The sequence below is a fragment of the Zea mays genome, chromosome 2, assembly GCF_902167145.1.
Source record: "Zea mays cultivar B73 chromosome 2, Zm-B73-REFERENCE-NAM-5.0, whole genome shotgun sequence".
Classification (NCBI taxonomy): Eukaryota; Viridiplantae; Streptophyta; class Magnoliopsida; order Poales; family Poaceae; genus Zea; species Zea mays.
Window position 1 is genome coordinate 38,442,312 of NC_050097.1, and position 12,244 is coordinate 38,454,555.

Below are 12,244 nucleotides of genomic sequence, written 5' to 3' on the forward strand. Positions count from 1 at the left end.
AGTATACTATCAGGATGCATAAATAAAATACAGTTTTCAAACAATGAAATACACTGAAAAAATATGTTGCTGCTTGTATGTGTATAAATTAATATATAATTTGTATATACAAAATTGCATATAATAAATTATTTGAGATCGTATAAGTATATATTATTTTCCAGGAAATCATTCGTGAACTTGATTAGTTTAAAAAAATAAACATAAATACTAAAACCTTCTGGCTGTGAATCGCGTTGCGTTGCAGCTCTCAGAACTTCATCGATCATTTCACCAAATGTTTCAGAGAGTTCAATCTGCTTCGATACAATCATCTGATGGCTCAGCTGAAGGGAATCACAGTATTTATCAACCTCTTTGTCATGAGCATCAAACAATGATTGAAACATTGGCCGCTGCTGGGAGGGCAAACATTGTAACTTGTTGCCAATCAAATTCTTGATACGTGGCACATATATGTTGAAAACGGCAGAAACAGGTCGTTCTGGAGCAATGACATAACACGTTTATGAACGGCTACGAAACTGTATAAAGTAATATAGAACAGTTAGCAGTAATAATATTTTAACATCTGCATAACAGGACAAAAAGTTGTTTATGTCTAACCTCTGCATATCCGAATGGTTCACCAGTTTTACGGGGGGGGGGGGGGGGGGCGTCTGTCACCACAAGCCAACTCTTTTATGGTCTCATTGTCAAAAAACTTAATGCGTGGAGTACCATATTTGTTAACAGGAGATGCAGGGTGATGTAGGTGATCAAGATAGTAAATCTGAAAAAAGGAATGCACAAATATATAAAATTAGTACATAACAACTATTTGCATATCATATATATGCACATTAAACAAAAAAAAAATACTTACCAGAACAATGAGTGAGCATCCATATATTGTTGCTGTGATGTTTGTTTTGTTCCTTTTATGCCAACGTGCGGCAGCATCACACAAATCCGTGTAAACTAGTTGACACCAGTCAATATCAGACATTCGGGCCATGTTTGAAGTCATGAGTACCTCATTGTTTGTAATGCCCCAAGAAGCAGAAGGAAAAAGAAGCCGATTGAATAAAATCAGAAAAAAAACATCTAATTGATAGCTCATCATCGTTGCCAAGCACTATCTTGTCTTGAAGCTTGACAACATCAAATTCTTCTTTACCAACATTGAGATCACGTCTCAGTTTTGCAGCAGCATCCACTTCACCATACCAATCAGTAAACTCTCTGCCTCCTCCAGCACATGGCAAACCCAAAATCAGATGAACTGTATCTTTTGTTATCTTCAGTTCCTTGCCAGCCCCTGGGCGTATGGTCATGTCATGTGGATCCAATTTATCCATCAACCACCTGATGAGTGATCTGCTCTCTAAGGCATCAGTTCACAAATCAAATATGCTTGAAAATCCCAACCTAGCGACAGCATCGCGCTGCCGATCGCTCATTATCCAAGATGATACAATAACATCATAGGGAATGCAGCAGATATTCAGTTTCTGGAAGCATAAATGAATATGCATTAATACACAAAGTATATATATGGTTAGAACTAATGATACAATATTTACAAACAAGGGATAATTATTACATGCTTGTAAATAACTAGTCTACAACAATAAAAAAAGTAAACACCATATTTGTTGATAATAATATACATATATTTAAAGTGGGGGAAAATACAAACTTGATTGGACACCAAAATTAACACATGAATAAACATAAATATATACATGTTACCTGTGATTTTCTAGGAGTCTTCTGTTTAGGAGAGTTTTTTTGTAATGATATTAGACTTTAGACTTCTTTTCACATCAGGAACTTGAGGAGAAGGTACTTTTAACTTCTTTGCACTAGTTTGTTCTGAAGGAGAAGGTGAGGCAGATCTGAATTGGCGCTTCAACGATGGAGCATCCATGAAATCGTCATCGGACAGTGTGGATGGAGCAGGAGGTTTTCTTTTTAAACGACAAGCTAACGCCTTTCTGCGAAAACGATGGATTGGGGCTGGCTGTGGCTCATTCTGCTCCTGATTTTGGGGAATATCATCTTGGTGAGCTGAGCTGCTGGATCTTGTACGTCTGGAAATGTCAATTGAAAAAACCTCCTGACTGGATTCAATGGTTAATCTTTTTGGATTACTGGGCGGGCGATCAACAGACTTCATGATTAAATACTGAATAGATCTGTAGAAAAAAGAAGTTGTTTTTAAATACATTGATTTATGCATGAATATATGCCAAAAAAGAACTAATTTTTACTATAACTATCTGAAATGCATACTATATAATGCTACCTTGTACATAACTTAAACTACCTTGTACATTTATGCGATAGCATTTAATGAACAATGGTTATATACAAGCATAAAGATTGATTTAATATTTCATATAATTGTAAATGGAGCAGGATAAAATAAGAGCCTTTTTGCATCAACTAACTATACAACATATTTTAATAACTGGTTCATAGTAATAAAAACATTTAGCTCAAATAACATGAATATTTAAATAACATTTGCTTAAATAACAGTATCTGTATGTGTTTATATATAATGAACAGGAGTGTAAACTAATTATGCAAGTAAATAGAACAATTCAAATATGCTTAATATATTGCGAAATGTTCATAAACTTGTGTATGAATGAGCATACACATTACTGCCAATATGCATATATATCAAATCCAATGTGTACACAAATGATTTAATTGAATGGGCATAAAAAGTACTGAGGATATGCATATAAATGAAATACAATAAGCATATTAGATAATTAAATAGATGTGAAAACAAATCATTAGATTAAATGTGCATAAAGAATACTGACTATATGCATGTATAATAAAACAAATGTGTAAACAAATAATTCAAGTGAATGTGTATAAATAGTACTGAGGATATGCATATATATCAAATACAAATAAGCATATTTGATAATAAAATAGATGTGAAAACAAATCATTAAAGTAAATGTGCATAAAGAGTACTGACTATATGCATATATAATAAAACAAATGTGTAAACAAATGACTAAGGTGAATGTGCATAAACAGTATTGAAGATATGCATATATATTACATACAAAAAGCATATATGTGTTCCTTGGGTTGTATAAGAGTACTCTCTGCTAACTCATCAGTAAATACCTAATCCACAACCTTTGTCTAAATCTATGAATGTCGGACGATAGTGGGAATATAGAATAAATACATATGCCCTAATATCGGGGCTCCTAAACAAAAAAGAGATGCAATGCGCGATGCAATGACCCGATTATAGTGATGTCTAAGCGGATACAAATCACACATTTAGCTGGAGAATAAGGGTTACAATCAAATCCACTTCAATCGACCGATAGGCTTCAAAAAATCGACGACAAACTCGGTGTATTTCAATGTTGGATTACCTGAAACTTCTTGAATCGCGCTCCAATGCTGGGAGATTGAAGGATGTAAGGTGGAATGGAAGGGCGCTGGATTGGAGCGGCGGTGGATTGGCGCTGCGCTGGCGCGGAAATCGCCTGGGGAGTCGCCTGACGAAAGGAAAATCTGCGCGGCTGGGGTTTTCTTCAAATCGGCGCTGGTTTGTCTCCGTTGAATGCGCGACTACGGTTTTAGAAACAGGAAACGTAGGAGAGGTGGCTGGCTGACGGAGGTAACGACGTCGTGACTAGGACCTGTTGACTCGGTGTGGTTCAACCAAAATGCCCATGTTGACTAGCCTGGGCTTCCTCTATTATTGAAAGCTCAGGGCTCTTAATATATAAACTATATTTTAATATATATATATATATATATATATATATATATATATATATATATATAACAACATATTTAACAAAACTAAAATATGTACATTTGAGACTATGACTAATACGTACGTATAAAAGTTAAAAGTAAAATGTGTCTATGATATATGTATTTACGTATAGGTAACGAGATATAGAGAACATTGTTGGAGTGGGAGGAGATATAGAGGAAAAAATCTTTTAAAGAAAACTGTAGATGACATATATAGAAGACAAATTTAGAGAATGTTGCTGGAGACAGTCTAAGATCTCGTCTGATCTGTAACCAGGGGGTGTAAACGGATATCCGAACGGTTAGAACAAATTTAATATTTTAAAATAGATATGTATGAAATTTGATGATAACCTCTTCTTATGTTACGAAGCACATTATTATAAATAAGAATAAATTTTTGTATAAATTATTTCATACGTTATTTGCTACATACAACAAAAAAGGTGAAAAAATATTTGTATCCGTATTTGATTTGTATCCGAAATTTATATTTATTATTTGAGAAGATATATGATAGATTTGATGTTTATCTTTCATGAATTTTTACAAGCTCCATACTAAAAACAAGAATATAAATTTGCATAGCAAATTCTATATTCTATTAATTCATAATCAAAGAAAAAAGACTAAAAAACTAATATCCGAATAAGATCCGTTTACACCCCGTAACACTGAAAAGGAACAAAAGGCTGAACCGAGAGTCCAATAAATCAGGCAGAAGCTGGAGCTCCTTGCCCTTTCTGCATGAAAATGATCACTTTTTTTATATGTTTGGTTTGAAGTTGTAGTACACGTCGCTTCTCCCCCTCTGAATTGTGATTGTGACGTTTTCCTTTTTCTGAACTCTGGACAACGCGCAGCACGTCGTCTGAAATTGTAACGCTGCAGAGCAACATCAAGAACCTTTGTAGTACCGCGGGCTGCATTCTCGCCGCCCTGTTTGTTTGTGAATCGCTGGAGTTTTCAGCAGCAGCTGGGTGTTGGTGTTGGCTCTTGATCTGGATCTTGCCTCCTTGCATCGTGGGTCTATGCCACGGCAGCGAAGCCGCGAATGATTAGTTTAAATGTCAGTTTTTAGATAAACAAATAGCGGGGATAGCTCAGTTGGGAGAGCGTCAGACTGAAGATCTGAAGGTCGCGTGTTCGATCCACGCTCACCGCATATATTTATTTCACTTTTGGCTCCCATTTTGAATCTTTTGAAGAATACAGAATACAAAATTGGCCCTGCTTTAAACATTTACACAACAGACAGTCGAAAGACATGTTATATATACTTTTCATAATTAATTTGGCCCTCATTTTTAATCTTTTGAATTGACAAATTTGGTCATGTTGTGCACATTTACACAATGGACAAAATCGAAAGCAATGATTTAGTTTGTCCCTCGTTTTGAATATTTTCAATAGACAAATTTGGTCCTGCGTTAAACATTTACACAGGAGAGGTCGCAAATAGCTGCGCGCATGCTAGGTTTTGCCGTTCACGAACGAGCGACAAGGTACTGTACATTAGTTTATTTACACTGATCCAAGTCATAGCTTTTCGATACCAAAATATTAATCTGTACAGCGATCTCCTCGTGTTTTCTAGTTATACATTGTACTTTCCCCCGATTTATTTGGAAGCACATGGTTACATCTGCCGTGGAAATCCTAACTACTACACAGAAATAGCAGCTTGCACAGATTGTAGTCATCTATAAGATTTTGTGAGGATTTACATCAGGACGTGTACACGTATAACTACATAACAAATTAGCAAGGGCGACAACAAACCTTAAGAGCTGATTTAGTGGGTTGATTTGGTGACAAGAGGATCATAGAAGGATTAAAGGTGATTGAGGGCGAAATTAGTTTATTTCCCCTCAACGCCCTCCAATCCTTCCGTGATCCCATGTCACCAAATCAACTCTAAAACATAAGAATATACAGAACTTTCTGTTACAATTTCTTAAGGTCCACATTTAATTCTACTAACAACTTTTTAGTCAACTAAATATTACCTCTAGTCCATTCAAATAACACTAAACGTCACCGCTGACGCCCCTGGCCGGCCGGGAAAATAGAGAGGAAACACTGGTCCATCCATAAACAAAAACTAAACAAGCAGAAGCTGAAATTGCCATCAGATTGGGAGACTCACTTCACTCACTCGGGAGTCGGGTCCTCCTCGACTCAGCTCCTCCACAAACAAAGCCACCACCATCCCAACCCAAACACATCGGCCGACCACGGGCGCCGCCATGTCCACCGCTGACGCGGCGAGCCCGGCCCTGGCGCCGGACTGGGACGCGCCGGCGGGCGAAGGCCTGGCCCTGGCCCAGTTCGCCGCGGGCTGCTTCTGGAGCGTGGAGCTGGTGTACCAGCGCCTCCCAGGCGTGGCGCGCACGGAGGTGGGGTACTCGCAGGGCCACCGCCACGCCCCCACCTACCGCGACGTCTGCGGCAACGGCACGGGCCACGCCGAGGTGGTCCGCGTGCACTACGACCCCAAGGCCTGCCCCTACGACGTCCTCCTCGACGTCTTCTGGGCCAAGCACAACCCCACCACGCTCAACAGACAGGTGCGCGACCGTCTACTGAATAAACACACACACACACAATCTCTTGCGCGGTGGCGGCGCCGGCGCCAGCCTAGCTGATCGCCTGATCCTGTCGCCGGCGTCGCAGTCGCAGTCGCAGGGCTGGTTGGGGGCCCACTGCAACCAGTTGCCAGGTTCAATGGACCTGGTCACCTGGAACGGATACTATTTTCGATTCCGCTGCGCCTTTCGCAGCCGCTGAACGCGATCTATGTTTCTTTATTGCACCACGTAGCTAGTATCCCAAATTAGTTGACAAGTCAGCATATTAGCCAATGGTAGACCGTACGTAGACAAGACAGCATCAGTCGATGTCATGTGGAGGAGCATCGTGTTCGTGTCCATAAAAAACACTGTATGGTGTCAATAATATGGAACCTGGTCATTGACGTCAACATCCTAATTTAGTCGTTTAGACAGCCAAACGCTTGTTTCCCTAGTAATAGATAAGGCCCCGTTCTAAACCTTGTCAAGCTAATTAGGTTAGAGCAGCTAGCAATTAATAGCTATCGAGATATATATAACTAGCAATTAGTTGATCTATTAGTTGGTCCATTCTAAACCCTAAAACAAAAATAGAAGATCATAAAAAACTCTTAAAATTTTATAGAACACCTTATTATTTATTCTACCACGATATTAAGAGATAAAAACTACAAAATTCTATTCTTTTAATCGTGTGTATTAAATAAAACTAGTACAATAATACCTGCACATTGCCACGTCGCGCAAGAATAAATATTATATTTTATTTTAGCCAAAAGATATAAAAATGTATAAGTCAAATAGAACTCGACACTTTTTTTATAACTCGTTCGATGGTTCGTCCTCTTTTAACTATCGTGTGGTAATATATAGGAGTGTTGCGTTGTGAATGGTTTCCTGTCGTTTTGGGCTTGGATGCTCACGATGCATGTAGGCTTGGATGGTTTTCATGGCTCGTCTATAGAGTAACGACATATAAGTAGGGGAGAGAAATAGACATCAAAACTAGTGTTTTACAGGAGTAGAGACTTTCTGTTTTATACCGTTTATAGATAAATCATAACTTAATATTTTGATATATTAGTAGAGTAAAGCCTTGTTTGGAACCCCTAGAGCTAATAGTTACCTAGCTAATAAATTATTAGCTAGGTTGAGCCGGCTAATGAACTACTCCCTCTGTTTCTTTTTATTAGTCGCTGGATAGTGCAATTTTGCACTATCTAGCGACTAATAAAAAGAAACGGAGGGAGTAATTGTTAGTTGTGAGGTATCTAACAATTATCTACGGTACTAGTCGATGGTGTTTAGAACCCAACAACTAATTTTTAATAGCTAACTATTAGTTTTAGAGATGTTCCAAACAGGGCCTAAATAACGAAGAAATTACTTTTTGGTAATTTCACGGAAGATCGACTGCACATCTTGCTTTCTCCTAATTAGTTAATTACTCGGTCCAATGTGACGCATTTCTCCGTGACGCCAGGGCAACGACGTCGGGACGCAGTACCGGTCGGGCATCTACTACTACACGGCAGAGCAGGAGACGCTGGCGCGCGAGTCGCTGGCTGCGAAGCAGAAGGAGTGGCAGGACGCGATCGTCACCGAGGTCCTGCCGGCGCGACGGTTCTACCCCGCCGAGGAGTACCACCAGCAGTACCTCGAGAAGGGCGGGCAGTCCGCCAAGAAGGGCTGCAGCGATCCCATCCGCTGCTACGGTTGAGTACCGACCGACCCCTGTCCGGAGCACCGAAGACGCCGTGAATGAACTGTGCTGCATCGATGCGTTGTACTACCTCCACCTCCGCTCTCGAATAGTTGTTGCCCGCTAGTTCATTTTATAACTAAACGACCATAAATAAAAAAGAACGGAGGGAAGATATTGTAACTAAAGTGTAAGATGACTTTTTTGTGTTGTGTATCGTACTACTGCTTGTTCAGAGATCTACGTTGATACAAATGATGCTTGTGCTGGAATAAACGCATGGGTCGTGCAGAGGCTATGTTGATGTTCAGTTTGTGCTGGGAAAACCGTGAAGGTTTAACGTTGAGAACAGGCACTTGCGTGCTTCACCTCACCTGTGAAGGTTTGTTTCATATAGCAGGATCGAAGCCCGGGCAGACACGACGGACCTTGCCAACTACGCACTAGCCAATGAGGCCTGATCCTTTTCCATGCGCATCGTGGCAGATGCCTAGCTAGCCGAGGAAGTCGAGGACGGGGACTATGTTCTTGCGCACGCTGCAGCCGAGAGCGACAGGGTATAGGCGGCGAGCCCGACAGGGTTACTCGTCGCGAGGGATGCCGTGAGATCTCTTCAACTTCCCCTGGCCGTCGAGCACCTATGGTCACAAATATATGATACTGTTATTTTTTTCGAAAACTTTAACCACTAATCTTATTCAAAATATTTATTCGAAAACTTAAAATTTTAAATCAATCATAAGTTACCTTATTTGATAAAACAAATCATAAAAAATAAATGATAAGTCATTATTATTTTGAATAAGACGAGTAGTTAAAGTTTTTTAAGAGTCAAAGTTGTCATATATTTATGAACGAAGGTAGTATCAATCATCTTCATGTTTGTTTTAGGATAGTGACATTTATCTTATTATTTTTTTAATCCCAAAAGAGCGGTTAGAAGCTTCATATTGGTGATTGGTGGTTAGACGAAGCACATCGTAGCATCTGATGAAGCAGATAACAAGAAGACAAAGCAAGGGCCAAACAACGTGCACGTCTCTAAGAGGAAGAGATAGCGGCACACTCGATAGTCACTATAGATCACATATATATGATTTGAGGACATAAATTTAATTTTATATAAAGTTATATGTCGCCTCGTCCCTACATGATACAATACCCATGCACTTGGGAGGCTTTTTCTTCAAACCACATTCGAACACTACCAAGATATCATTTTAAGTGTTTGTAAGACCATCTCTAGTAGCTTATCCGTACACATACCAATATTCAAACTACACTCTACAAACAATGCGATCTACAGTACAAAATGTGTTTTTTTATCATATAAGTGAACTATTGTACATTGCACCTATATAATCACTGAAAATACCGTTATGTATCCTTTTATATTGTAGTTTGCACTGTTTATAGAGTGTAGTTTGAATATAAGTATAGATAAATGGAGATGGTTAAATGGATAAAGCTAATAATTTTCGGCTTATGCAGCCTCACATCTTTAGGCTTTAATATATTTCACATCAGTACTTATCAAAAGATCCTTCGAGTTGGTCACTTGCTCTTGATTTCTGAGAGATAATAAAAATAAGACAACACAAATATATTCTTATACTTCACTCTTTAATTAACCCTTGTTAAAGAGATTAAATAAGAGAGAGAATGTGTCAAAGCAATAAGCAATGAACGAATAGAAAGTTTAGAATATGAAGGTATAACAAACGACTCATCTTGAACATATGAGTATAATTCTTTTTGTTCCTTTATTAACAAAAGAGATTATAATTATATCTTCGTCTTTACACAAAGCAATGTAAAGGTAAACAGGCAAAAACAACTTGTTATGTATGACACTGTTCCTCTATTTATAGTCGCGTAGTACAACTTCGTGAAAAAATTATAGCCATGACTTTAGACCTATACATATGAACTATGTAATCGTGTTGTCTTTTCTCCTTGTAGTCTTTGTTGATCAAGTCTTGAGAATTTCCGCCCGCTCTCGTTGGCTCTCTTGTTATGCTTTTACGTCACTGGACCGAAGGTTGTAGCTTCGCCATCATGATTGTGATTGCCACACACCATGTCCTCAGACCTATACATACGAACTATGAAATCGACCAAGGGTATTGTCGTCTTTTCTCCTTGGAGTCTTGTTGATCAAGCCTTGAGAATTTTCCCTTGCTCTCGCGGGCTCTTTCCTTATGCTTTTGCGTCACTGGATCGAAGCTTGTAGCTTTGTCTTCAGGATTGTGATTGCCACACACCATCTCCAAATCGAAGGTATCCTTCGACACTTATCCTGTTATAATTTGGACAGAATTAGGAATCACTGATGAGTTAATCTTTTAAGGACCTTCAGTCAAAGAGTGCCCCTAACATTCCCTTTACCTATCTCTTCATCATAATAACAGATAGAAAAAAGAGGGGGAAATCATGTTAGGTCCCGTTTGTTTAGTTGGAATTGAATTGCATTTTAATAATTATAATTTAGACAAAACTAATTAAGTTCGTATATTTATATATGTAATATATTTGTATACTATCTTAAATCATATGGGAGAGATAGTTATATACTACATTCATGTTATAACGAAGCAAGTAGAAGAGTATGTTATAAGTTGTACATCGGAAAAATAGCATGTAATTCTATAGAATCAATTTTTATCTCTCACCCATGAATTTGAGATAGGCTTATATGATAACTTTGGAAAGTGGTGGAATGTCATATTCTAAAAATTAGGCTAATCCAATAGTAAGATTCCAATTCCTCAAAATAAAAAGGAAACAAGCGGGCCTTATTGTAACTGTGTTGCTCTATTTTAGTTCCATATCGGAATCAACGCTATGATGGTGGGGACTCAGCCAGGGACGCATGGGTACGCGTATGCGTATGGCTGGTGACGGTCACAGGCGAGGCGGTGGAGGCCCATCCGCTTGCTTTGCACCGACCAGCGTGTCCGGGCCGCTCATCCCGGCCCGTTTTTTGTGCTCCGCGCGAAAGAAAAATAAAACGCTTCCATTCCATGGCCTTGGCCCTTGGCATTGAAAGCGCTTCTGGAGTAAACCCGTGCAACGTCTGTCGCTAGCTTCTCGTCCCCATTCCAGGGCCCACCGTCGTCTTCCGGGAGACGACGACAGCCAACCACCGACCAAACGCTCGCTCCTCCTGGCCCTCGCCATTGACGCCAACCGAAGATCGATCGGGCGTCGTCCAACGAGGCCGGGGCAGGTGTTGTCCGCTGTGGCCCTACCGAACCTGCCTGGCCCGCACGGTGTCGCCCTCCTCCCCCTGCAGCAGTGCCAGCAGAGCCTTTCTCCTTTGCTTTCTTCGCGCGTTGGTCGCTTCATCGTACTATTATGATGCGAGTTCATTTCCTTGGGGTCCCCTACCTGATGATGCGACGCCGCCACCTGGACGCAACCGAGCCGGGCGTCTACGATGGCCGTCGAGGCGTCGACCGACCGCCCGTGACGGGCAAACGCTCTAGTCTGTCACACCCAACGAAAACGATGATGTCGACTGCATATGGTCTGGAGATGGAGGGGTGGCCCGTCACTTTCCGCTGCATAGTTGGTTTTACCTGCTCCTTTCCATTCCATCCATTCCCGAGCGGCGTCAGCTACGTGCACCAAAGCTAAAAGTACTAAAATCTTCTTCTTATTCAAAATTGAATAAGAAAGTAATTTTAACCCCTTCAATCTACTCCTTTTGTGGCTTAAAAACTGACCGGCAACGATAGTTCTGGGAGGCCCATCTGGTGGCCATCCCCTATTTCCAGACAGCCAATAACGGGACCAAACAACAATTGCTTCAAATCTTCGATCATGAGCCGCACCAGAGTCTGTTTGGATCCACCTAGTTTATTAGAAACTGGTTTTTAAAAGCTTGAAGGCCTCTAAATAGGTTATTTTTATTCGATTTGTAGCAATTATTGAGTAGTTTCTTGGTTTCTTAAAACAAGGGAACTGCTTCTCCATATCTAAAACCAGTTTTTAGATGGTTTGGTCGTTATGATGGAAAAAGTGATAAACTATATTTTTTTAAAACTAGTGGATCCAAAACGCCCCTATCCACTTTTTGTCTAAAAATCAGTTTTTAGAAACTAAGTCTAGAAACCAGGTTTTAAGAAACCAAAGTGGATCCAAACGGAACCTAATTGCGTGGCCGCCAGAC

At 39.9% G+C, this 12,244-nt stretch overlaps 1 protein-coding gene and 1 non-coding gene across 2 annotated transcripts; both read left to right on the plus strand.

Annotated features, from left to right (window-relative positions):
- The first annotated feature begins 4,887 nt into the window (after nt 1-4,887).
- Nucleotides 4,888-4,960, plus strand: TRNAF-GAA (transfer RNA phenylalanine (anticodon GAA)). The gene has a single exon. It is a non-coding gene; the product is annotated as a tRNA-Phe (tRNA).
- Nucleotides 4,961-5,925: 965 nt separating this feature from the next.
- On the plus strand, nt 5,926-8,325 carry LOC100283982 (peptide methionine sulfoxide reductase). Its single transcript, NM_001156880.1, has 2 exons — nt 5,926-6,365; nt 7,852-8,325. Exons 1-2 carry the CDS (start codon nt 6,045-6,047, stop codon nt 8,086-8,088), a joined length of 558 nt encoding a protein of 185 aa, NP_001150352.1. The 5' UTR covers nt 5,926-6,044; the 3' UTR covers nt 8,089-8,325.
- Nucleotides 8,326-12,244: the final 3,919 nt, after the last annotated feature.

Bases quoted from the DNA above. Each gene is read 5' to 3' on its own strand.
- LOC100283982 (NM_001156880.1), top strand. From the start codon at position 6,045: ATGTCCACCGCTGACGCGGCGAGCCCGGCCCTGGCGCCGGACTGGGAC. The intron at 6,366-7,851 runs GTGCGCGACCGT...CCGTGACGCCAG, and splicing joins CCACCACGCTCAACAGACAG to GGCAACGACGTCGGGACGCA.